This window comes from Haliaeetus albicilla, chromosome 9 (genome assembly GCF_947461875.1).
Source record: "Haliaeetus albicilla chromosome 9, bHalAlb1.1, whole genome shotgun sequence".
NCBI lineage: Eukaryota > Metazoa > Chordata > Aves > Accipitriformes > Accipitridae > Haliaeetus > Haliaeetus albicilla.
This window is the reverse complement of record NC_091491.1, coordinates 14,370,533-14,395,856: the sequence shown is the minus strand read 5'-3', so window position 1 is coordinate 14,395,856 and position 25,324 is coordinate 14,370,533. Positions and strand designations below refer to the sequence as shown.

The following is a 25,324-nucleotide window of genomic DNA, read 5'->3' as shown; positions in this document are numbered from 1 at the left end:
TCGGTGCGCCGTGCGGCTTCCCCCGCGCACTGGGGGCTGCCATTTTGCCGTACGGAGGGGCGACGCGGAGAGGGGAGAGGCGTCGGGTCGGCAGCGGAGCTGAGGCTGGGGGAGGCGGCGTGGCGGCGAGTAAGGGCTCCGCTCGCTCTGCGCGGCGCCGGCAGGAGCGGCCGGTAACACGTACGCCCGGGGAAGTTCCGCCGTACGGGCGCGACCATCGTGTTGTACGGAGCTGGCCGAGCCCCGCCCCTCTTTCCCCGGGGTGGGGGTAACTCCCCACGTCCGCCCCTCTCGGAGACGCCTTTGACGGCTCGGCCGCCGCGGACCGAGCGTGCTCGTCGGGAGGCGGACGTCCTGCGGCGCCGAGGAGGCAAGCGAGCGGTGCCGGGAGCGATGCCCCCCCCCCCCCCCTTCTCCCCCCGCCCCGTAGCGTCAGCGCTGTACGGTGGCGCCTCGGCCAAAATGGCGGCGGCCGCCAGGCGGCCGCCATCTTGGTTGACGGCAGTGCCGTACAGAAACCCCTTCCCCAGCGGTGGAGGGGCGGCTGGGGTGACCTGGCTCCGCCATCTTGCTGTACGGCTGGCGGCGGCCCGGGGCGGCGGGTGGGGGCCGGGGCCGGGGCGGGCCCGGCCGGCGGCGGCGGCGGCGGCCGGAGATGGTGATCTGCTGCGCCGCCGCCAACTGTTCCAACCGGCAGGGGAAGGCGCACCGGGGCGCCGTCTCCTTCCACAGGTAAGGGCGGCCGCCCGGCCCGCTTCAGCCCCGCCGCCCCCGGCCCTCTGCAGGTGCCGCGGCCGGGCCTCCCTCATCCCCGCCGCCCCCGGCTACGCTCCGGCCCGGCCGCCGGGCTGGGGGCGGCTGCGTCCCGTCCCCGTCCCGTTCCCCCCCCGCCCTCGCCGTGCTCGCCCGTCCCTTCGCCGGCACCTCCGGGCCCCGAGCGGCTGCGGCCGCCCTTTGTTTCCCTCAGCGCCGGGGACCGGCTTTGGGCTCCTTAACGCCTCCAGAAATCGGCCTGGCAGCCGCGGGGCCTGGTCCCCAGGCTCACGCCACGGCCTGGCCTGTGTCCCCCTGCCTCTGCCCGCAGCAGGGGCCTCGCCGGCGATGCTGCCACCGGTGAGTCCCCAGGGGAAGGTCGTTGTCTTGGGCGACCGCTGCCGGCCCATTTGGAAAAGGTGCCTCGTCCAACTCCTCGGGTCTTTTTTCAGTCCGAGGCATTTTTACGCCTCATTTTAATACACCTGGCATAAACATCAGCAGGGTTACGGAGACAGGGGATGGACAACGTGTTGGCCGAGCTCGGGGGGTGGCGGGGGTGTTTCGGGGTTCGTCGCATCCCCGTTCCTTGCGGACGGGCTGCTGCGTTCGTCCTAGGGTGGACGGGCAGCTGAATAATGGGTCCGGTGCTGATGGAAAGAGAAATAACGCTTTCTAGTTCTGTGCTGCTGGTGAAGTAGAACTGTTAACGGAGGGAACGAATACTGAGTGTTTCGGCCCAAAGGTAAATAATCTTCAAATGAGCGTAACCTGTTAAAACACAGCTTTTGTGAGAATTTCCTAAACCGAAGAGTAGCAACCCTTCCGATTTCTAAAACGCAACTTAACTTTTCATGGATTTTGTCTGTTTGGTTTTTTAGATTCCCTCTGAAGGATTCAAAGCGTCTGATTCAGTGGCTAAAAGCTGTTCAGAGAGACAACTGGACTCCCACCAAGTATTCCTTTCTTTGCAGCGAGCACTTCACCAAAGACAGTTTTTCTAAGCGGCTGGAAGACCAGCACCGGTTGCTGAAGCCCACTGCTGTCCCTACTATCTTCCAGCTTGTAGAGAAAAAACACGACAACCTGGATTATGTCAGAAGCAGAAGAAAAATAGCAAGCCAGGTGCCACTGCAGGATGGAGAAGACCCAAGGGAAGGAGGCCGTGAGGTAGTTCAGAGGACCTCATCTTCTGGCCAGGACTTCATGGTGATGCAAGGGACAAAAGAGATGGAGGAGGTGACTTTGCAAGCGGAAATCGGATCGATGTCTGAGGAGGAAGAGAACCTCTGCAGCCAGCTGGATGGCCCTCAGAGAAGGACGTTAGGTGATAATTTGGTTGCTAAGCCTGGACCTCAGAAAAAGCCTGAGAGATCTTCTGTGGAGGACTGTCCTAAAGCCACCTGGACGGGGAGCTGGGTAGCAGACAGAAGTGGTGTGTCGGTTGACGACTTCACGCCTCCTGCCTCTGGTGCTTGCAAGTTCATCGGCTCCCTTCATTCTTACAGCTTTTCCTCTAAGCATGCCAGAGAGAGGCCGTCTTTCCCAAAAGAGCAGCTAGAAAGGAAAAGGCCAAAGAGAGACGTGGAACCAAGCTGCAGCAGCCATCTTATGGGACAAGACAAGGCCGTAGCAGAAGGCTCCCCTACTTCATCCCTCACTGCGACCCCTCAGAAACCTTCCCAGGGTTTGTCGGCATCCCCAGCAGACCTTACCCCTCAGCCTGCCGCTGAGGCTGTGGTGGGGCGGAAGGGTGACACAGATGCCAACCCCATGTCAATCAACGAGGTCATCATGTCGGCATCAGGAGCTTGCAAGCTTATCGACTCCCTCCACTCGTACTGTTTCTCCTCCAGGCAGAGCAAAAGTCAGGTGTGCTGCTTGCGTGAGCAGGTAGAAAAGAAGAACGGGGAGTTGAAACTTTTGAGGCAGAGGATCAGTCGCTCTGACAGTCAAGTCAGGAAGCTGAAGGAGAAGCTAGATGAGCTGAAGAGGATCAGTTTCCCTTACTTGAACAGCCTGCTATCCCGGGACTGTGGTCAGTATTCCCAGTGGCTTTGCGTTGAGGCAGAATTCACCATTTTCTTAGCAATAAGAGTCTGTTTAAGTTAGGGGTTGTAAAGATGTGATGTGTAAAAGATATGAGGAAGGTATGTTTTTTTGGAAGGAGTAGTAGTAGCTTGCATTAGACCAACAGATAGAGGTGAAATAATTAAGTTTTGGGGCACAGGAACTATTTCTTATATCCCAAAAGTTTCCAAGGTGATTCCTGGTGCGGCATGGGAAACTAGGTCGAGGTGTTGCAGACAACTATGTTGATGAATTTTTTTTCTTCTTCTTCTTCTTGGATTATTTTAACTTGTTTGTGACTCAGTAGCACCTGTTAGGATTTGCCTGCCTTTGGAGTGTGCCCGTGAATTTTTTTGGTGTGTTAATGAGCTGTCATGGGCAGCAGGTATCTGAGAAAGCTGTTGTAGTCTTCTCCAGTGATGTAAGAAGTACTTCTGATCTTAGGTTTCATATACTGCACTTAGTACTCAGAATATATGAAATATAAGTGAGGTGGTGGGTATCCAATATGACAATGTCATGATACACAGCAAGGTCACTTTTTGTGATTGAATGTCTGTGTGTGGTTTGATCACTTCCTCCCTTGGAAGGCAGAAAAAGTCAGGAAATGGATGATAAAGTAGGAAGACATGGAGAATGACTTCTCTACTAACTAAAAACAAAATTGAGATACTGGAAAATGTAGGGGAACTCAGCAAGGGACGAGGTTGCTAAAAAGGTTGTTGCAGAGAAGTCGAATCGGGCCGTAACCCTTTCTCTTGCAAGAAAAAGAGTTCTTTAATATACAGCTGATAAAACTTTTGCACGACTTTAGTTGCAAGATACAATTCGGGGCAAGAGTTTAGGAGCATCTAATGATCTTTGTGTGGCTGCTGAGAAAATGTTGGGTTGCCTTGTGAAGGATGCATGACTTGGGGCTTTCTTGAAGAAGTCGCCAATGGATGGTCAGGTATCCCCTGATGGTAATTCTTGCATATCTTCTTCTTTAGGAGAAGAAACCTCATGGCTTCTTCTAAAGCCTTGTAGTATTAGACATGGCCAGAAACGTGATACTGGCATAGTCAGACAAGTTCTCCAGACTATTATAGCATGGCCTATTTCCTCGCTCAAGTGCAAGAAAATAAACCCTGACAAAATTCTTGAAGGTCAATACCCAATACTACTTTTCCCACATGTTTTTGATTTTCCAAAGTATGGGAAAACTCATGCTTCTATTTGGGTAGAGGGGGGAAAAGAATTCTTTTCCCCCATGGGAAATCGACAGTCTTATTTGTACGTTCTGGTCTGTATTTTTGTATTGTTTTGGTGTCTAACTAAAGAAAATAACTAAATACAATTTTAGGGTTCCATAATTGTCTGTCATATATATATATATATATGTATGTATATATATATATATATATAAAGGCTGTCTAGCTTTGTTGGAATATCTTCAATGAGATACTAATTGCAAAAAGAGCATCCTGAAGGATGTTTCTCTTTATTCTAGTAAGCGCTATGATTTTTCTTTTCTTTCCCAAAATGGATGTTCTTATACGTATATCTTTTGAGAATGTGAGAGTTACATATTAAGAATATCTTCTATAAGAACTACATATTCTATTTTCTAAGGGAAAATGTCATTTTTTTAAAATGAATTTACTAACTCGTTACCTGTTCTGCTGTTTCATATCAACAAAACTGGAGATCAATATGTGAAAATGAACCATTTCGGCGGTTGTAGCTTGGTGCGATGGGAAGTTCTGATGGAACCCTTTGGCTGATGACTTTTTTAAAGCGTTTGTTGTTGGCTGGCTGGCTTTTTTTTTTTTTCCTTCTTCTTTTTTAGCTTAATCTTGGTGCTCTTCTGCCTTGCATTGCTTTTTGTGTGCTCATAGTAACAGTTTATGGTGGTCAAAATACCTGATGAAGTGCAGCTGACTGCTGCTTGGCAGAGTCTGGTTTATGCTAGACACTAAGTTCTACTGTAATACAAAGCTGAATTGAAGAAAGGCTTTTTGGTATTCATAAAGATACAGTCAGGTAACATATTAGGTTAATAATAATTATAGTCTTTGTTAGTAGCTACATTTCAGTTGTCCTCAATCATCTGATGTGTAGTCGAGGTGATGTTATTAGCTGTGAACCTGGGCCTGCATGTTTTTTTCTTCCAAAGGCAGTGCCTTGGGGATGGGGAGTGTAAGTAAAGTAACCAACTGGACTGACCATGCAAGTTGTTAACGTGTCTGCATCCAAACTCCACAGACTGCGGGACATCTCTTTGCTGCTGCCTGACATTCAGCTGCTTCCACAAAGTTGTGAGCAGAAAAATGAGCTTTAGGCCCACACCCATTAAGCAGACCTTTATTTTGGTACTAGTTCTCAACTGATATTTTCCTCCAATGAGACAAGTAAATTTCTGCTGGCTGTATCCAAAATACAACCAGCTGGAAAGAGCAGGTTTCTGCAAAACTGCTGCACACGCGGTCCCTGCCAGCCACGCTCCAGGATCAGTGATTCAGTCTGGGTGGGTTTGGCTCATGGCATGCTCAAACTGTCACGATGAGCTCAAGCAGTGTTTCCCAACCTGTCTTAACAGGGGGATCGACTAACTGGTTTTAGGAGAAGCCCTGGGCTGTGGCCTGCACAGCTGTCACAGTGACCTTTTCCATGTAAACTTTGAATTTGCTTTCTTGTTTGGTAGGAAAATGTTTCCTTCTGTTTTGTGGGCCACTTCTGAGGTCCGTGGACCAAAGGTAGAGGAATACTTCCAGCAGAGGAGCATGGTTAGGCACAGTGCACCAGGCAGAACGAGGTTAGATGCATCTTCTGGAGAACGGCAGGATGTACTGGGAGAAATTAGGGAGAGCCAGCAAGCAAATACAGATCCAGTGTCCTGGGGAAGGGGAGACTAGTCTAACAGCACTGTCCTCTGATACACAACTACTATCTGACCATCTTGTTCTGCTTGAAGGTTTCGCAGCTTTGCTGCATCATGCTCCCCCAGTGCTAGTACAGACAGGAGATCTGAGATGGTCCTTTCACAAGATCACCTTGTCTTAACGTGCTCAAGTTTTGTCCTTTTGTAAAACTACATCTCCCAGCAGGCACCAGGGTAACTGTCTTACCTAATAATGAGATCACTTCCCTTATAGCCATCTTATCAACCCTGCGCAAAACACTTTCTGGTGAGCAAAGGTGGTTAGAGAGCTAGACCTAGCAATAGAAAAATAACTCTGCAAACTATGGCTGGCAATGGAGCAAACGCAGGTATGATTCAATGCAATTGAAGGGTCTGTATTTATCAGAGAGGTAAAGCTGTTAAATTTAGCTGTTTGAGCGTATGTGGAGCCTTTTCCACGCTGCATGTCTGCTTTCATGAAGGTCATATTAAAGGCAGGAGAGTTTGCAGAATGCGTCCATGTGAAAAATGTTTAGAATTTTGCTAGGAATCTGTAGGAAATCATATTTCCTTCCAGCTTAGATTTGTCTTTAAGTATTTGTACAAAGCCAGCATAGAAATGGGGTCATTTATAATACTTTGTATATGTGAATGAAGCATAGTTGGTGAACTTTGGGGACAAGCAGAAGGACTCGAACATTAAATGTCTGGTTTTGTGCCAAGATGGAGTCCTGACGACTGGTCTGTGGGGCTGAGGTGGTGTTTCCTATCAAGGTGGCAACAGGTTTTCATTCATCTTGCAGGAAACAAATAGCAAAATCATGTTCCTCAGTGGTGGTGGTAAGTGGGGTTTTGCAAGGATGTGAGATGCTGTACTTTCATCTGTCTGAGCAGGACTTGAACAGCAATGGGTCCCTCTACAGTTTAGCTTGAAAATTAATGCTTATAATGGATCACAAAGGTGTGCTGTCAGAAAAATAGCCTCTACCAGGGCAGGCACTGCTAACCTGCCAGCTGCATGTTAACTTGGAGGTAGATTTTGGAAGAAAAATGCTTTTATTCTGAGATGGCAGGTGCTGCTTGTGATTTTTTTTTTTTTTTTTCTGCCTTGTCTGGGATGGGAACAGCCAGGGTAGAAGACTGGTCAATAGAGTAAGCGGGCATTACAAAGAACAAGGGAGCTGTAAAGTAAGCTAAGAGTGACATAAAGAGTAGGAATATGTATGCATAGGTTAATAGCAGGGCTAAATCTGTGGCAGAAGGCATCACAAAAGAGGCTGAGTGAGACTTCATAGCACCTATGGCCTGAGCATGTGCAGCACTGACCTGACATGCAGCAAGTTTGGGACTCAGTTGAGCAGAGAGATGGCTCTTTCACTGCCCCCTTGGAGGCAGAAAGGTGGTTGGGGGGGGTGGGAAACAAGACTTTTTTGCTCTGCTGTTGCTTTTTTTTTTTTTCCCCAGCGGAATGGTTGTGTTTTTTCTAGGTTTTTTCCCTAATAGCCTATACAGCTTCTGTGTTAAGCATTTAATTCTGCAGTGAGTTGGCAATGACTCACAACAAAAAAACAGCTTGCAACTAGGAAGCAATGAAAATGCTAACTAAGGAAAACTTGTGAGAAAGTAAAACATATTGAGGTAAGCTCAGGTAGGATGTTCATAGTTTTTATAGTAGTGTATAATTTTAAAAATGTTTTCTCTGTTTTGTAGTGCAGGAGAACTCTGGCAGTGACTACAGGCACTGGAACATTTTACCACAGAGGTTAGAAACAGAGGCAATAACACATTGGTGCTTGGTCATGAAATTAATTACTAGGATAGGCCATAAGATGAAAATTTGTGAATGTAACCACATTCCCAGCTTTTACAGCAGAGATGGTGCTAGAGCTTGTCAGTGCTAGGAATGGTTTACTGGGGGGAGCATCGGCAAAGTGCGTAAAGGGGTGCAACAGTCAGGGAAGTGCAGCGGAGTATAAAGCCACCTTCTGTACTTAAATATCAAAAAAGTATGCTGAACAAGGCTGCTCCTTAATTACCAGAACCTTGATGATGATTTAAATCTAGTAAGCGACTCAGCTGAAGAAGGGACTGCACGAGGCTGCCCAGCTGTTGCTGTAGACCCAGTACTTTGAAGACTGAGAAGGTGCTGTGTAAGTTGGGGTTTTTTTGTTGTTTGGGGTTTTTTGGTTGGTTGGTTTTTTTTCTTAAGTTTCCTGCAGCAAGTATTCCCCAGCTTAGGGGAAATAGATTAGCTGCCTTGTTAGCAACCAGCTGGCTGCTTATGCCACAGTTTTACTGATAAAGCTGTGTAGGAATTTGTGCCAGCGTGGCTTTCTCTGCCAAGGATCCCACTTGAGAGCCACACTGGCTGAAGCCTGTGTAGACATGGCCTGAGGGGGTTGTCCAGCTGCTTTGTCTGGTTTGTCTCATGGCAGGGAGAGCGTACTGTCTCCCACTCCAAAGTGTGCACAGCCGGTTACGGTCTGACTTTGTTACAGTGCAGGGAGGGATTTGACTTCTAAACCCTCTGTGAATGTGAAAGATGTGGAAACAGTCCATCTGTGAGTTTGGAGGGATGAAGTGGGGTCAGATGGTGAAACGGAGGTGACTCCTGTGCCCAGGACCATGTCAGTTTTGGCCTGAGTAGTTTCCTGAAGAAAAGGGATCGAGCTGATCAGGTTGCTTATGTGCCTGTAGTTTTTGTCTCCCAAGCTGTTGGAATTTGGGAGCGTCGTGGCTGATTTCAGTCAAATTTCATTGAGGAGTGAAGGTCTTGGAGATGCTGGGTCCCTAATGGCTTCAAGGAAGTGTATGATCTGGTAGGGGAAAGTGGCTCCAGGAATGTCCTTGTTGAGAAAGAGGCTGTAGTGTGAGCTTCCCTGTTAGTAGATAAAAGAGAAAATCTGCATGTGGATGCAAGAGAACTGGTATTAAGAGGACCCCATCTGAGTCTGAAGCTTTAAACATGCAGAAGGGTGGCCGGTGTCTCTTGCACTGCGCATTCTCAGATGTGGTTTGTATTCTTGATATCATCACACACTTACTTTTTAAGCCATAGTAGCAGGTTGTTTGTAAAAGTGATGTGCCAAGAGTTTAGATCGTTAAAAAGGGAAGGAAGTACAAGCTCCCTATTACAAGCAGTCTGACAGAAAGCATCCCACTCCTAGGCTTTGTTGCCACCTCCTGACCCAGGAGAGGGCAGCAGCAGCCCAGGCTGCAGTCTCTTCTAGCCTTTCCAAAGCTTTGCTCTTCCCTTCCACGGTGGGAGTTTGAGCCTGCAAAAAGCTTGGAAAGAAATGCATCGTATGCAGTAGGAAGTGAAAGGCAAATACCAGTTGGACGGGGTAGCAATACTCTCCTTTCTCGCAAAACTGCATGTTCTCAACATGAAGTAGAAAGGGAAACTGGTTCCTAAGAAGCAGTGTAGAAGTATGGAGTTTCTTGTAGCAATAATTTTGGACTTTTGTTATCAGCATCACTGTGTTAAGGTCTTTGCTGCACCAGAAAATAATGTTCTATTGCTTTAGTTGCTCACAGTACAGGTGGAAAGTAAGTACAATGAATTACTCTCTGGTACACTAACACTGCTGTATGGATTGTAGGAACCCCTTCTTAACACCTTGGTAAACTGGTGGTGAATGCACAGGCTGGCAGGACAGTCTCTGTAAAGGCTGGCTCTGATGCCATAGATTTTTATCACCTATTTCACAGTGATCCCTCATGTTTTCTCATGTTGCTTCACTTGCAAAATACTTCAGGATAAAGAAGAGTAATTAGCAGCATCCTGCTGACATGCCAGCTGGCTTTCTAAACCTGCTATCTGTGGGAGAATAAATAACTAAAATGGTGATTCTCTTTTACCCTGGAAAGTTTCTGTTCCCCCTCTGGCATTCCAGGTGTGGACTCTCCGTTATTCCTCCTTGCTCAGTCTTTTTAGCCTGACGTTTGGGAATGAGCACAGTGAAACTCAAACTGATCAAGCAAATTTTTACCCACAGCATCACCTTTTTAGGTCATAATTTCTCCCTGCAGCTGTGTCTGTGCCTTTGAGACCAGCTGGACAGTTAGCTTTTTCTTTTATTAGGCAATATCACTAGGTGTTGAAAACAACCCCCTTCAACTCCCACCCTGCCAGTATGAGTCATTTATCAAGTGAGTGGGAAGAAGACATGCTTTAAGTATACTTGTCTGCATAACATAGCTAATCTAGAGTAGTGGGCACTTCATTTCTATTGGTATTGGTCTTTCCTGAGATCATGTGAGTGCCATATCACTTTCCCTGCTTACACCTTAGGAGTGGAACTGCTTTGCTGTTCGCATGGCTTTAACATTGTCTGTCTCCATTTCTCTTGATTTTTTTTTTTTTTCCAGCTTACACCCTCTGAAATCACAGCAAAATGCAAAACCGTTGTTTATCAAAGCTCTTCTAAAATGATTTATTACAGAAGCTTTAATTTTGTGAAACAGATCTTGGTTGATTCTTAATAAATGCAATGACGATGGGAAGTAGCTTTCTCTTCTGTTTACGCTTTAACTTGCAGGCACTCTAGTCTTTAAAACATTTTACTTAGCCTTAGTCCAGAGCCTAAGCAGAACAACTTCTGAATGATCCCTGTCTCTTTGTACAAGTGCAGGTCTTTGTTAACCTCTTCAAAAAAAATTAGAGCCAAACTTTGATCTTGAATATGTATGCAGCCTGATTTTCTTTTTCCTCTGAAGTGAGGACTCATTTCCTTGGTCTCTGAAACAAACAGGTACGGTATGTACTCAGTGCTTGAGAAAAATCAGGCCAGAGCATTAGAGACTTAATTATCATTTAGTGATAATTCTTTACGCTGAGATTTCAGTCTTTTTCTGCCTTGCGTGTAGACAAGAGGGGGCTTTCTTTTCAGATCAAGCTACAGAGAGGAGTCAGAAATGGACCACCGGGAGGAGTGCTCTATGTAAGGCCAAGAGCAGGTTTGAAAACAGAGCTACTTTCCATGACTGTTGGTTGTTCCCAGTCTCCCCTTGCACCTTGGAGCTGATGCTGCTCTAGAGAGGAGCATTGCTGCTGCATTAGACTGTTTCTGAGGTGTTTTGTGTTCACCTCCACCCAGCTGTAAGCAGCTCACAGCAAGCTGTAGAGCACAGATCCCTGAATTTTCTTTCTTCATTCTTTCTTCTTCCTCCACAGACACTCCCCAGCTGAATCCTGTGATGGAACCCCTGTCCTGGATGCTGGGCACCTGGCTCTCAGACCCGCCAGGAGATGGCACCTTCCCTACAATGAAGCCCTTCCAGTACCTGGAAGAAGTGCACATCTCTCACGTGGGGCAACCCATGCTCAACTTCTCGTAAGTCTAGGGATTATCTGTGTTGGCAGTAGCTTTGGACTGGAGCAGGCATGGCTCCAGTGAGATTTGTTGGTTGTGTTTCTTTTCCAGTGGCAAAGTAAACAAGTTTTCACCTACCAAATGAGACGATGTAATGATATGTGACTGCATGGGCTAACTCGTTTTCCTTTAAAACTTGTGATTAATTGGCATGCTGTTGCAACATACCCAGAGCTGCACACCTCCAGTCACTGAAGTTTCACTAGCCCAAGAGTAAAGTGCACTTCTACAGAGCTTTTCAAAAGTGAGTTCACACCTGTGAACTCATGCAGAAGCACATGTGGACAGGAATGGGACTGTTGGCACCATGCAGTGTACAATTCTTCTGGCCTGCCAATCTTGAGGGTTACATGGTGAGAAGTAACTCAGGGTGCTGCGAATGTGACTGTAACTTAGAATAGCGAGAGTAACTTCAGGTACCAAGAATGGCCCCAGCATGGACATCACTGTTTGTGCAAATTCCATACCTGCCTTTGAAGGACCAGTGATTCTTCCACTTTAATATGATGTGCACTGGGTGCATATGTTAGTCAAAAGATGTACTGTCCTCATGGCCAGAAAAAAATCCATCATTCTTCTTGCTGGCAGTAGCTGTCTAGTTAGAAATGAATCTTCAGGTAATAGCATTACAACTGCTATCATTCTGCTTTGTGAAACTCCCACTTACAGATATAATAAATGGAGGAGCTACGGCATGGCTGCCAAGTTTGTCCATTTTAAACTGTGATCCTCAGTCTTCACCACCATGAAAATCTGAGAAAAATTAAAGTGTTTAGCAAGCTATATGGGATAGGAGACAGATAGCTTAACTGCTTTGTCTGCAAGTAATTGTTCTAAGAGAAAACGAAAAGAAATCTGGAGGAAGAGAAGTGACATGTTAGCTAACTGTTCAGTGCTGCTCCAGTACTCATTTGGGAGGGGTGAGTTGGAAAGTTTGTTGCTTTGAAAACCAGAGAAAAGAATAATTACAAGATGCCAACACCGTGTGAAAGACCTGTGTTCCTGGTGTGCGCCATGTGTTGTGACAGAGCTGTCAGCTCAGCATGTGACATTTTTAGTCTAGTTTCTGAAAGAAACAAATCTCCAACAGTCATGCTCTGTCTATACCTCCCTTTCCAACTTCTGAACAGTTGCTGATTTGAGTCATGGTTGATTGGTTTGGGTTTTTTTGTTGTTTGGGATTTCTTTGTGCCAAGGAAATATACAGCTCAGAGCTGTTGAACTCTGGGAAGCGTCAGGAAAGTAGGCACCAGGTTTGGAGGACAGAGACCCTGTGCCTTCCTGGCTCCTGGAGCAGTGCCACTTGACTGTTACAAGACAGGCCATATCTCTTGAATACTCCAAGCACTGAAAGAAGCCTGATTTAAGTTTGTTCCTCCTTTGATTCTAGATAATCCCACCATGAGACATGACTCTGTAGGGTACCTGGCTTCACTAGCTGCAGAGCACAGAGGCTGAGATGCTAGGACGGTCCTTAGCAGGGATACAGCCCTGCACCACCTTTAGAAGTCATTCCTTGTTCTTTCTATAACCATATGGTTAAAAGGGGAACACCTTTATATAGAGACAAAGCCAAACAGGAGGAGTAATTTGTGTATTTGTACCCAGAGGACACTGGGGAGCCAGAAGCAGCTGCAAGGCACCCAGACTCTTCCCTAAATGCATGCCTTAGCTGTGCTCCCCCTTCTTTGTCTGCAGTTCTTTGAAGCCCACAGGTTTCTTGTACCATTTGTAGGGGTACCATGTGCTACACCTCGTGCTGCTGGTCTTCTAGGAAATGTTGACTCTGCGTGATTCATTATATTTTACTTCAGATAGGAAACAGTTCCTTTGGACTTTTCAGCTCTCAGTGCTTCTTTACTAAATAACTGCTTCTGCTTGCCTTGTGCCAGCACCTGGACAAGCCCCTTGGTCACGTTCTTCTTGCACACTTGCCCTATTACCGTTGGGTGGCAGCTGACAATACAGCATATCCCCAGTCCCAGGACAGGTCACAGTGGCCAAGGTGAGTGGTGTTGGCCATTTCCAGCAGGCACATCCCAGCTGCACAGCAGAGGCATGTGTGGAAACTGCTGTTGCATGAGGGAGTTCTGGGTGCAGATTTAGCAGCAGCAGCTCCAAGGTTGCCTCTGTCTCCTTTCCTATAGAAGGATGCAGAGTGGGAAATTCTATGAAAAACACTATGAAAAGAAAGAGATTAGTCTAGAATAAAGAAACACCAATAGGATAGTCTGCTACATTATATAGATACCTAGCTTACTATTGAGTTTAAGCTGCTGTGTAATTCAGTTACCCGTGTAGTCTCAGGAATGCTGTAGCACTAATGTAATATATGAACATGCGTGATATATATAATCACCCACATTATGGGTGACCAAACATACAACTCTCAGGCCTCATGAAGAATAAATAAGAATCTGAGCTGAACTTTTTTTCTTTTTGAAGGGGATGGTGGGAGAAATAAGTCTGCTCTGTTACTGCCTGCAGCAAGTAATATACAAAAAACCCAACTTGCTAGGTTTAAAAGCTAAATAATGATGATATTGTAATTCCAGATATTTGTTTGAGAAAAGGAAATATTTGAGAGAGAGTATGTATGACTTCCTGAGAGAGTTTCTGAGCTAGGTCTTAGAAAGACCCAGGAGCTGTGGAAAATATGAAGCCTGAACGTAAATAACTAACTCCAGCTCTAAGAAATACCTGTGCCTGTAATGTAACTGTATTTTTACACGTTTACATCTCCCAACCGTGAAGCATTGTCAGTCTTTTACTCTTCAATAATACTGCAGGCAATCATGAGGTTAAATAAAATACCGTTTCGTCTGAGACGAAACCAGGCCAAACACTGTATTTTCAGTGCAACAAACAGCAGCTTTTGTATTCTGATTTCCCCTCAGGTTCAACGCCTTCCATCCGGACACCAGGAAGCCCATGCACCGAGAATGTGGATTCATCCGCCTCAAGCCTGACACTAATAAGGTGGCCTTCATCAGTGCCCAGAACACAGGTACACACCTGATATCCACGCTGAGGAGAAGAAGAGGTCCTTACCCTGCTGTGCCATTTCATCACTTTTCCAGAAAATTATTGCACCTCTCAGTTTCATATAATTTGTTTTCACTGTGGGTTCAGTGCCAAAGAGCAGCATCAAACCGATGGTGCTGAACCCACAGTGAAAACAAATTAATAAATGAGCTTGTGTCAAAAGCACTGAGTTTCTAGGACTGGCTATGTGCCTTTGCCCAGACAGTGTGGCTTTCTAGTTTTCTGTGACAGGAAAGGACTGCAAGTCAAAATACTGCTCATGCAGAAAACTTGAGGGGTATCCTTTCCTCAGATGGTATGTTGGTATTTTCAGACATAGCTTTGTAAACCAAAAGAACCCCTGCCTCTTAATGAAAATTGCAGTCCGAGCCTTAATAATGGCAGGTGATAAGTGGCCAGTGACATTCTTGATGCCTTCATAGCATCCTAGTCTTTTTTTGTGGGGAGGCAGGGGGAACGTGTACAGGTAAGATGCTTCGTTCCCACTGCTCCTGTGAGTTGGCCACAGTTGACCCTGTGGTAGAAATAGAGAAGTACATGCCTTAGTTGATGAGCTTCTGGGTCTAGAGTTGTCCTTCTATTGCTAGTGTCATATTTGGCCAGCTGCTCCTTCTAAGCAGAGTCAGGTTTAACATCCCACTCAAGCTGTTGTTACCAATGTCAACACTTGCCATATTTGATTCTGTGGTGCAGGGTAGAGGTTGTGGCTGTGGTGGTTTTAAACCCCCTTTGCAGCCTCTCCATCCAGGAGTGTTTGGTGTGACCTGTATAGCAGGTTCCCTATTAGAGACCTTGCTCAGGCTGTGGCACTACCAAGAGCCTCCACGGCACTGTAGCAGGAGAGCTTCTCTCCCACTGTTCCCTTAACAATCTCGGAGAGTAACCTCAGTGCAGTCGTCTTAAGCTTCTAAACTAGGAGAACCTCCCACTGTCTGTATGTAGTGTCTTGGTACTTGTTATACACCTTACAGGGACTGAATGAGAGAGAGAACCACATCTAAATTATTGTAAGTGAAAGTGGTAAAACCCTGTTGATGCTTAAAGTTGCATCTAAAACTTAGAGCAGGTGCCGAAGGGAAGAAATGCCAGTTGCAATGCTATACTCATCCCACACTGTATGAGTAACTCTGGCTAGACTTTTCTAAGCAGCATTGCGTGTCTGAGGTTGCGTGGATCTGTAGTTGTTGATATGTGCTAGGTCAAATAAAACTGTTCTTCAGGGAGAGTGGTGGTCTATTATGTAGTCTAATAAGTGTGACATTGTTAAGTAACTTTTGTAGCCTAATAATATTTATGACCTTGCTTCTCACTAGGTCTGGTGGAGGTGGAGGAAGGGGAGGTGAATGGACAAGAGCTGTCTATAGCTTCTCACTCCATAGCCAGGATCTCCTTTGCCAAGAAGCCCCACGTAGAGCAGGTGAGTGCACACACAGTGAGCAATTCACATAGTGTTGCTAGCCCCAGAAGGTGTCTAGTTGAGAGGATAGGCTGATTGGCATGCTTTAATTACAGATTGCCATCAGGAGTTCTTGGAAATATTGCATGGCATCCTGGCTTATCCTTATTGTAACAGCCTTCAGAAGATATTTTGTACATTACAAGACCCAGAGGGATTGTTAAGATAAGAACTGATGGTGCTGAATCAGACCAGCCAGCCCAGAATCCTGTCTCCAGCAGTGGCCAGTAGCAGGTCCTTAGGGAAGAGAATAAGAAAGTCTTGTCTAAACGCCCTTGTACAGCAGCAGTGTTACTTCTTAATGCTGGTCGTCTGGTTTAATCACAGTATGAGGGTGCACATGTAAGGTATGTCCAATATTGGGCCTCATCAGGGTATTTTAGGAACACCTGCCTTTCACTGGAGCTCCACCTTGTCTTTGCAAATCTTGCTTGCTTTTCAGGGCATTCACAAGTTGCTATGGGCTCTCTTCCCATCTGTGGCTGCTTGGCAGGGCTGGCACTTGCTGTCAGCTCCAGTCTTGGTTGAATGTTTCTTGGTTTTTGACTTTTTTTTGTGTGTGTGCGTGTGTAGCGGCAGTTTGTTGTTAATGCAGCTGAATGGGGTACAGCCAGCTTGCGAGTAAGATGGCACTGCTGGAGTTAGTGTGGCATTCTGAGGTCACCACTGGAATCCTGTCACATATGAAGCTGTCTTGGCTGACTAGCAGCTGAGAAAGACAGCAAGGTTGAACAAGCTCTCACAAAGAGTAGGTACTGGCATGTCCTTGCATCTGTTTTGTTTTCTCTGATAACATGTGAACCAAGTGATTGATTGCAATTTTTGAAGGGTGATAAGTGAGGTGTGGCTCTCAGGAGAGAAGACACTACTTTGATTGCAGCAAGTACAGTATTGTCTTATTCTGGACTTCAAGGCTTAATTTTGCAACCTAGTCTTTATGCGCTCTAAAACCAACCAACACCTAACTGAGAGCACAAGTTTGTGGAGATGCAGCCAGTGTCATAAGAGTGCTCCCAAAATTCATTGACTTCCCAAAAGTTGTATGTGCCTACACAAACAATGTCCTAACTCCGGAAAGGCAGTCTTAACTCCCCTGCCTTCAGAGGCATGTTTCAAGTTGTTGGGTTTCTTCTTTCCCAGGAGCAGCTGTATTGCCTCCTTTCTATAGCATGAGAAATGAAGCTGTTAAATACTATGGATATCATCAAGGCAGCGGAGCTCTTAATTACAAACATTTAAATAAAATGGACTGCCCTCTCAGAGTCACTGCCTGAAATGTGAGCAGATAGACTGGCAGGAGGGGAGGGGGAAAGCAACAGAAAGCTAGTGAATGTTTTACTGGTTGAGGGCTCCAAGGCTGGCTTTGGCTGAAGGCTGGAAGAGGGAACCTCCTGAGCTGAAGGTCCATACTCGCCTGGCACCTGAGGGCAGCTCAGGCCCAGGTACTGGTCGTAGTGAGTATCTGGGAGGCCCTTGCTGGTGAAGGAGGAAGTGGAATGAGAGGGTGTGGCAGGTAACCAGCTTCCAACGTATTTTCTTCTTCACCAAGAACAGCATAAATTGCCTGTGGAAATGAAGGGACCACAGGTGTTGAGAAGGGCACATGTGCTGCTGCTTTAGTTGCTCATTTTGAGAAAACTTCACCATAATGTTGTGTTCCACCAAAAAGTGATTTGGAATGGCTGTGGCTTGGCTGAGCCATAATTCAGGCAGGAAGACCTGTTCCCTGGGGCAGGGCTGTGTTGCAGGTGCTTGCTGTGCTGAGCTCCCCACATGGACAGAGAGGAGCAGTCTCTGGGAGTCTGTCTCTGCTAGAGGTGATGCTGATGTGATGTAAGGCACAATTGCAGCATTTTAGACTCTTCCTGCCTCTCTGAGGAGCAAGTGGCTCTCAGCTCCCACCCTGTCTGTATAGATAAGAGATGCTCTGCAGGGAGCGGAGGAGCACTCTTAGACTGGGTTTGTATCCAAACTCTCTTCCATTGTTCCCCTGCAAGTGTCTGGAGAACAGGCACGCTTTCAAATATTTTTAGACTTCAGGACTGTCCTCACAGTATGTGGGTACTGAGGGAGCTGGCTGATGTGCCTGCAAGGCTGCTGTGTTATCTTTGAAAGGTGATGGAGATCAGTGGAATTTTCCCATGGCTGGAGACATATGGCATGTGGGTCACCCATCTTCAGAAAGCACCTGAAGGTCAACCTGGAGAGCTACAAGCTGGTCAGCCTCACTTCAGCCCCTGGATATTTCTGCACATGTGAAGGAGAAGGTGACTGGGCACAGTCAGTATGGTTTTACCGTTGGTAAATGGTGCCTGACTGACCTGGTTGTCTTCTGTGATAAAATGACTGGATTTGTGGACGAGGGGAGAGCAGTGGCTGTCGCTTACCTTGAATTTGGTGATTTCCCATGGCCCTTTCCCAGTGCTTCATGTTTCCTCTCCTGTGTGGGAAGTAGCAGTCTCCCTGTGCATCTTGGGTGCACATGGAGCTTGCCCTCCCATGGTCCCATCAGCCAGCCTTTGATTGAAGCTCGCTTTTAAGAGAGAATCCTCTTCTTTTTTGCCCAGTTCATTTCATTTCCTCCTTTTGGCATTCAGACTTATTTGTCCGAGCTGCAGTGGTCCATTCAGAAAAAAACGGGTCGTTCAGGAACTCTGAGTCAAGGTCACATATTGTGAGATAATTTGTTGTTAAAGATGAGTGTCTTTTGTATTCCTTTTACTTGCCTTTTCCTGCTTAGGGTATTTGAGGAACACTGTCATGCATTACGAAGAAAGCCCCATCTGATCAGCCAACATTAATCAAAACATCATTTGTATATGACCCTGTTCCTGCTGTCACCCTCATGAATGTCAGAGCAGTGGTGCGTCCTCCACAGCCCTGGGTAGCTTCGCTCTCAGCTGGCGATAACCTTCTGGGAGGAGGACATGTTGGATATTGGCATTAAGGGCACACTGCGGATGTAGGAATGGATGTGTTAACGGAGAGGATGCTGTCTCTGAGCACACAGACTGGCAATAGCTCATGGACGTGCCCTTGAGTGACCTTCACTGGAAACTAATGCATTTGCAAAAGCCCCTGCATTTTAGGAATTTCTAAATGGGGCTGGTTTAAGTGACTGCAAATTAATCGTGCTTGCAGGTTATCCTGCTGTCCCCAGGACTTTGTTTCTGTTCACCCCTGGGATTGTGTTTGGCATGGGAAGCAGCAAGTGGCCACCAGTCAGTATAAACAGCTCTTCTGGATGATGTGGAGTGCATCTGTACTGAAATTATGTGAAGGGCCAAAGTGCTGGGTGTGTGGGGTCCGTGCCAAGCTGCCTACTTACAGCAGCACTCAGTCAGGGAGGTGCCGTGCCCTGGTGTCATACACGCAGTTACGTGGCCCTTCTGCCAGGCTGGGCAGCTGGAGTGATGCACTCCAGAGTGTTATTCGGGAACAGGAGCTGAGGTTCAAAAAGGATGATCCCACTTCTCTCCTTTATTTTGGCAACACCTAGGAGCAGACCTAAAACCTGTGCTGAGCACTATGAATGCTTAGCTGCTCCCTCCTCCAGTTTGGAAGCTGCTGAAGCCTTGGTTCGAGCATCTGCTTGCACGGGTCCTAAGTGCTCCACAGGGCAACCCCAAATTGCCTCTCTTGAGGTTTGGTGCAGCACAGACAGGCTCACAGCCTGCCTGGGTGGAGGAATGGGGATGATGTTGCCTGTCAAGCCCTCCCGATGGATGGCAGCACTCTTCCCTCCTGTCCCGGGGCTGAACACCAGCTTGGCTGCAGGTGCAAGACGAGGCTCAGCAGGCTCCTATTTCCCTGTGTAGCATGAGCAACGCCTTACTGTGGTACGGTGCGGTGACTGGCAGAGAGCCTGAGTGGTTTTGAAGGCTGCCTTGGGGACGTCATCTAGTGCACAGCATCTCCCTGAGCTGCCGGCTGGGAGCTGCTCTTCTGGTGGAGGGAGGGATTTTGGCCTGTCTGTGCTGAGGTGATGTCAGTAGTAGTGCCAGGATGCTGTGTTACTCCATGGATAATGGTCTTGGAGCTGGTGTTTTGGAAAGGACTGCCTTTCTCTAGGAGGAGAGAAAACTTCTCGTTTACTTGCATAGCTGTAGTGAGCATATCCTTCCATCTGTGGTGCATTGACAGCAAACACAAGGATGGTAAAGGGAAGGTAAAAAGTGCAGGTAAGGAATTTAGCCTGTGGATGCTGTTTGCTTGATTCCGTTATTTGTTTTCTTACCCCCTTTTTAGATTACCAGAAAATTCAGGCTCAATTCCGATGGGAAACTTGAACAAACTGTCTCGATGGCAACCACTACGCAGCCCATGACTCAGCACCTCCATATTACCTACAAAAAGGTGACACCCTGATGCTGGGAGGGCTGAGTCTCCCCGCTGAGGGCGAGGAGTGGGGTGTCGTGCACCAAGAGCAGTGGCAGCTCGGGAGCACGGCATGGCAGACCCCGGAGCTAGCTGCCTGTGCTCACCCCCAGGGCTGCGGAGCTGCCCGTCCTGTTGAGAATGTTACTCAGATGTTTCTGTAATGGTATATTAAAAAAAAAAAATAAAAAGCTTTTATTTTTATGGCTGTGTCTTTGGGCTTGATTGCAGAGTGGTCTGTGTGTCCCTCTGCTCTGGCAGTGGTTACAGAGGGGCTTTTGATGCCTGTTCATTAGTAGGTGTTGGGTTGCATATCCAATTTCCTGGACCCTTTTCTGCAATCTGAGTAACGCCACAGAAGCAGCAGGACCAGGAATGGATTTGCACTGCAGAGACAGACCCTGAGAATGTCAGCTCTTGCCTAATGAAACTCAGCTTAAATATTCAGAGGGAGCACCTACGTCTTGCTGTGGGATGAAGAGAACTGTCACAGGACCTGATCCTGATGGTGCCATTGAGCTGATTTGAATGGACTTGGGACACTCCTGGAGGTCAGGATGAGACCTCACCAGCTTCAGTGCAGAATATCACAAGAGTTTGGGTGACAGCTGTGAGCCAACGGGCAGCAAGAGAAACTGTGAACAGTGAGGATCGATCTCAGCAGTTCTTTTGTCTAATTTGGCAGTCATGATGCAGCCTTTGACCTTCATGAAGTGTGTCATTGAGTCCCTCAGCAGTGAGGGAGGCAAAGGTCTAGCACTGCTTCTGGTCCACAGCGGAGGTAGGAGAGACAGTTCTGCCTGTGTTTCTCCATCAATGGTCTCCAAAGGCTTTCTATGGTGGGTGTGCGGCTCTAGAGAAGGCCTTGGTGGTGACATTTCTTTCTCACAAGCTTTCTGATGCCAGCCATTGTGCGTGAGGGTACGATGGGTCTGGTTTGCGCCTGTAGCTTCCTTCAGGACTCAAGATCCCTCTAGGCCAAAGGGATTTAAAACCTTTGCAGTTTTGGAAATGTCTGCTCTGGCAGCTCCCCAAGCTTTTCTGAGCTTCGCAGTAATGTCCTCAGTGTATTTGCCGGGAGCGCAAAATGATTCAGATAGGTGGTTTCAGCATGTAGTGCTACAATAGTATTTTTGGGAAAAGTGGAGGAGGCAGCTTGAAGATGAAAATGCTAACTGAGGCCAATAAATGATAGCCCAGAAACTTCTCATGGTTCTGGAAACAGCAGAATGCTTGGGGGAGGCAGAACTTTGCAAATAGTCTCTGATCTGTGGAGAAGTGATTTTGAATGTTGATGCTCTAGGTCTTTAAGTAGAGGGTGTGGATCAACAGCATGAAGCCTAGATGGAGGCTGATTATTAGCAGTGTAACCCTGGGTCAATACTGGGTCTGATCCTCTTCACTAGTAACCTGGATGATGGGGCACAGTGCACCCTTAGCAAGTTTGGGAGGAGTGGCTGAGCCACCAGGAGATCATGCTGCCACTCAGAGGGACCTCAATAGGCTGGAGAAATGGGCTGATGGGAACCTCCTGAAGTTCAACCAAGGGACACGCAAAATCCTGCCCCTGGGGAGGAACAGCGCCAGGCACCAGGACACGCTAGGGGTGCCTCGCTGGAAAGCAGCTCTGTAGAGAAGGTCCTGGTGGACACCACATTGAAGTTGAGCCAGCAAAGGAGGCCAGTGGTGTCCTGGGCTGCGCGAGGAAGAGCATTGCCAGCAGGTCGAGGGAGGGAATCAGCACTGGTGAGGCCACCCCTGGAGTGCTGTGTCCAGTGCTGGGCTCCCCAGCACAAGAGAGACAGGGACAGACGGGAGAGAGTCCAGTGAAGGGCCACCAACATGGGGAAGGGACTGCAGCATCTCTCCAATGAGGAGGGGCTGAGAGAGATGGGACTGTCCAGCCTGGAGAAGAGAAGGCTGGGGGGATCTTCTCCATATATATCAATATCTGAAGAGAGAGTGCAAAGAAGATGGAGCCTGCCTCTTTTCAGTGGTGCCCAGGCTCCATCTGGCTCAGGGTGGCCCTCCTTCAGCAGGGGCTTGGACCAGATGAGCTCTGGAGGCCCCTGACAACCGCAACCGCTCTGTGAGTGTGTGATGCTGGCACAACAACCAACAACAACAGGGACCGCCTGAAAGGGGCCTGAGCAAACGGAGAGGTGTGAAGCACGCTGCCAGATGGGTTTTGCATCGCAGGGTGTGTCTCTGAGGCTGGGGGAGCTCCTGGGTGCGCCCCTGAGAGCCTTGTGATGTCACCAGAGAGTCAGTCACCCCATGACATCACTTGCAGTGGGCAATGATACATGCCAGTGGCACATACTGCTAGTGGCACATGAGAGGTTGAGTCCTGTGGGCAGCACCTGAGCCACCTGTGTACTGACAGCGATACACGAGAGGTCAAATCCTGTGGGCAGTGTCTGAGCCATCAAAGTCCTACCAACAGCACACTAGACGTGACCTGCCAGCAGCCGAGTCCCACCAGCGGCACCCATCAACAGCAGCGTTGGAGGGGCCCAGGCATGAGCTGGCGGTGCCGGGACCCACCATGAGGTCCCGGCAGGGGGACATCTGCCCCATCTGCCTGGGTCCCCTTGAAGACCCCGCTGCCGTGGACCCATGCTGGCATGAATTTTGTCCCGTGTGCATTCAGCGCTGGGCTGCCGCCACCATTGCTGCCACCTGCCCACTCTGCTGGCAGCCCATCATGGCCGTCCACCACCTGCTGGTGGAGGATGGCCATGGTGGGGTGGGCCTCCATCCCCATGGCCGATTCCATCCCTACGTGGGGCTGTGGCAGGGCCGGCAGGGGCGGTGGCAGCAGCAGCGGGGCCCCGGAGGTCCTTGGTGCCGGAGACTCTCTGCAGAGCACGGGGAGCGCAGCCCCCCCATGCCCCACCAGCGTCTCCGGAGCCTGTCTGGGCAGTAGGACAGTGACAGGCGCAGCCAGCTCCGCTACCCTCCAGAGAACATCCAAGACCCGTCATGGCTGCGGAGGGTCCGGGAGGAAGAGCCGGGCTCAGGGGACCACGCACGCTGCCTCCCCTGGCTCCGCTTCTGAGCAGGGCGGCCGGTGCCCCCGGGGTCCCTCTGAAAAAAAAACCACCGGGGATGCTGAGAGAGGCCATGGCTGGTTTCTTCCATGCTGCTTTGCTGATTGCTGCAGAACTGGGGGAGTGGGAGGGATATGGCCCTGGGAACTGGGGGAGAGGGATGCACCCCCAGAAAGGGAAGGGGAAGGGGGAGTCCACTGGGCCTTTTCTAAGCAAATCCCCAAAAGGGCCAGTGCCTGCTCTCCTGAAGGCCAGGGCAAGGGAAGAGGCTGAGATGGAGGTCTGGGGGAGACCCTCCTCTCCTCTCTTGGTCCCGCACACCCCTGTGCTGCAGAGGGCTGCGATCCTGTGGGGAGGCTGTCCAGGCTGGGGGAGGCAGCCCTGGCACAGCCACCTGCTGAAGGGCAGCTGCCTGCGCTGCCCATGGGACAAGCGGCTCCAGCCGGGATGTGTCTTGTATTTCGGAAGTCTCCAGGGAAACCCAGAGCTCCCCCCACTCCAGGGCCTCCCCAAGAGCTGTGCAGTGGGAGCATGCCCCAGAGGGTGCCAGGCCCTCGCTACCGCCCCGCTCCATCCCCTCCCGCAGACCGGGTGGCTGGGAGCTCCCGGCGTTGGGGCTGAGCTGCTGCCCACACCGGCCTGCCGCCTTGGCAGACCTTGCTTCCCAGTGAGCGGACCCAAATGTTGGTGTCGAGAGTTTTGGCGGCCACATCTGCCCCAGCAAGGGCAGCCAAGCATGAGGTGAGGCTGCTCAGGGTGACCATGGGCTCTCAGTGCCTTCTGCCCCAGACATGGATGCAAAGACGAAAATCTCATGGAGATTTAGATCAGAAAACTGGCAAGCAGGAGGTGGCTCTTTGGCGCTTCCCAAAGGCTCCCTCTGAGCAGCATCCTCTCATTGGAGGTCCCAGGCCATGCGGGGCATCCGGGTGGCCTTTTCTGTCCTTCCCCAGCACTCCAAGAGAGCAGGAGGCAGGACGTTTGCAAGCGACTTTCTGGTACCTAGAGGAAGATCCAACCCTTGCAGGGCTTTTGGCAAAATCCCCTTACGGCACAGCGTAACCCGCTCTGGCACTGTGGCTGTATTGCAGCGTGGCATCGGCTCATCTGCACAAGAGCCACTCTGTGCCGGGCGTCAGCCCGTGCCGGGACTGGGCAGGGATTAAGAGGCTGAATCTGTAATGGATCCTCACTGGGCGACAGGTGTTTAAAGGCTTTGATCTGCTGCTTCTTGACTGTATTCCAGCCCCTCGCTGGAATTTCTCACGTGTAACCAAGCCCCGCTAATCCATCCTGGCCATATATAATGGATGGCGGTGGAGTGAAGGAACACAAACGTGGCTGAATATCGGTAACAAATGTCCGGGCAGTGGTGCAGCAGGTCCCTCTGCCGAAGATCCCCCACTGCCAGTACCTGCCCTCTGTGCCAGCCAGTGCAAAACCCTTCCTCTGTCCCCAAAACCTGGCTTGGCCGTGTGCAGGGGCAGGCACCATGACCAGGCTCAGCAGAGAACAGGGACAGTCTCTGCTGGCCTGAGGAGCGGGACGAGGCTTGGAGCCGAGCCACTGTCTCCAGGACTGGTGCTGGCAGTGCTGAGAGGGGCTGTGCCTGGTTTCTTCCACGCCGGTTTGCTCACCCCTGCGGGCATGCGCCCCTGGCCGTGCCCGGGGAGGGGCTGGTGGCCACAGTGCCTCCACTACAGATGCTCCCTTCCTCCCAGCCAGTGCTGGCCTCTGTCCCACCAGGCAAGAGGTATTGCTTCAGGAAGGAGGCATCCTTCACAGGAACTCCTTGGAGAAACGGGGCCAAATGTTGCCTTTGGGGTGCAGTTCCCAAACATCAATCTGGCTGAATTTGACCTGAGGCATGGGACGTGTGTTCGGGCATAGCCCCCCGATAGCGACCAGAGTCCTTCATGCTCTTACCTTGTTCCTCCTGCTGTTGCAAATGGATGTTAACTTGCCAGGATTTGCTTTCAGCCTTGCTGGGTTTTAGCTGGGCTTTTAGGAGGAGTGGGAACCACCCCAGTTCACTGGCTCCATGCAGGTCCCACTGGGCCACAGTGGTTTTGGCATATGCAAAAGTGAAATAAAAGCCACGCTCTCCAGAGAGCTAGCCAGCCAAGAGCGGATGAACGTTCACATTAATGTGTAATTAATATGCAGTTCTGGCTTCAGTTCTTTTGGCAGTGCAGAGTTAATTACAACTAAACTGTAAAGCATTGCACATGGATTTTATTCACTGCCTTATTAGTGGCATCTGTTCTCCCAGCAAAATGTCTCAGCTGTTTGCTCTTGTTCAAGGAGACCAGAA

At 49.0% G+C, this 25,324-nt stretch overlaps 1 protein-coding gene across 7 annotated transcripts; it reads left to right on the top strand.

The window, feature by feature from the left end:
* Positions 1-118: 118 nt before the first annotated feature.
* Positions 119-20,161, top strand: THAP4 (THAP domain containing 4). 7 transcript variants are annotated; one of them, XM_069791728.1, is made up of 7 exons: positions 119-370; positions 1,635-2,791; positions 10,597-10,647; positions 10,881-11,040; positions 13,977-14,086; positions 15,438-15,541; positions 19,829-20,161. In XM_069791728.1, exons 2-7 carry the CDS (start codon positions 1,960-1,962, stop codon positions 19,946-19,948), a joined length of 1,377 nt encoding a protein of 458 aa, XP_069647829.1. In that variant the 5' UTR covers positions 119-370; positions 1,635-1,959; the 3' UTR covers positions 19,949-20,161. The 7 variants fall into 7 exon arrangements, with proteins under 7 accessions (XP_069647829.1, XP_069647825.1, XP_069647826.1 ...); XM_069791724.1 differs by lacking the exon at positions 119-370 and adding an exon at positions 556-732; XM_069791729.1 differs by lacking the exon at positions 119-370 and adding an exon at positions 854-1,113.
* Positions 20,162-25,324: the final 5,163 nt, after the last annotated feature.

What these genes read in the sequence shown, in the direction of transcription:
- THAP4 (XM_069791724.1), top strand. Translation starts at nt 656, where the DNA reads ATGGTGATCTGCTGCGCCGCCGCCAACTGTTCCAACCGGCAGGGGAAG. An exon ending in CACCGGGAGGAGTGCTCTAT is followed by an intron (nt 10,648 to 10,880) that starts GTAAGGCCAAGA and finishes CTTCCTCCACAG; the next exon opens with ACACTCCCCAGCTGAATCCT. An exon ending in CAACCCATGCTCAACTTCTC is followed by an intron (nt 11,041 to 13,976) that starts GTAAGTCTAGGG and finishes ATTTCCCCTCAG; the next exon opens with GTTCAACGCCTTCCATCCGG.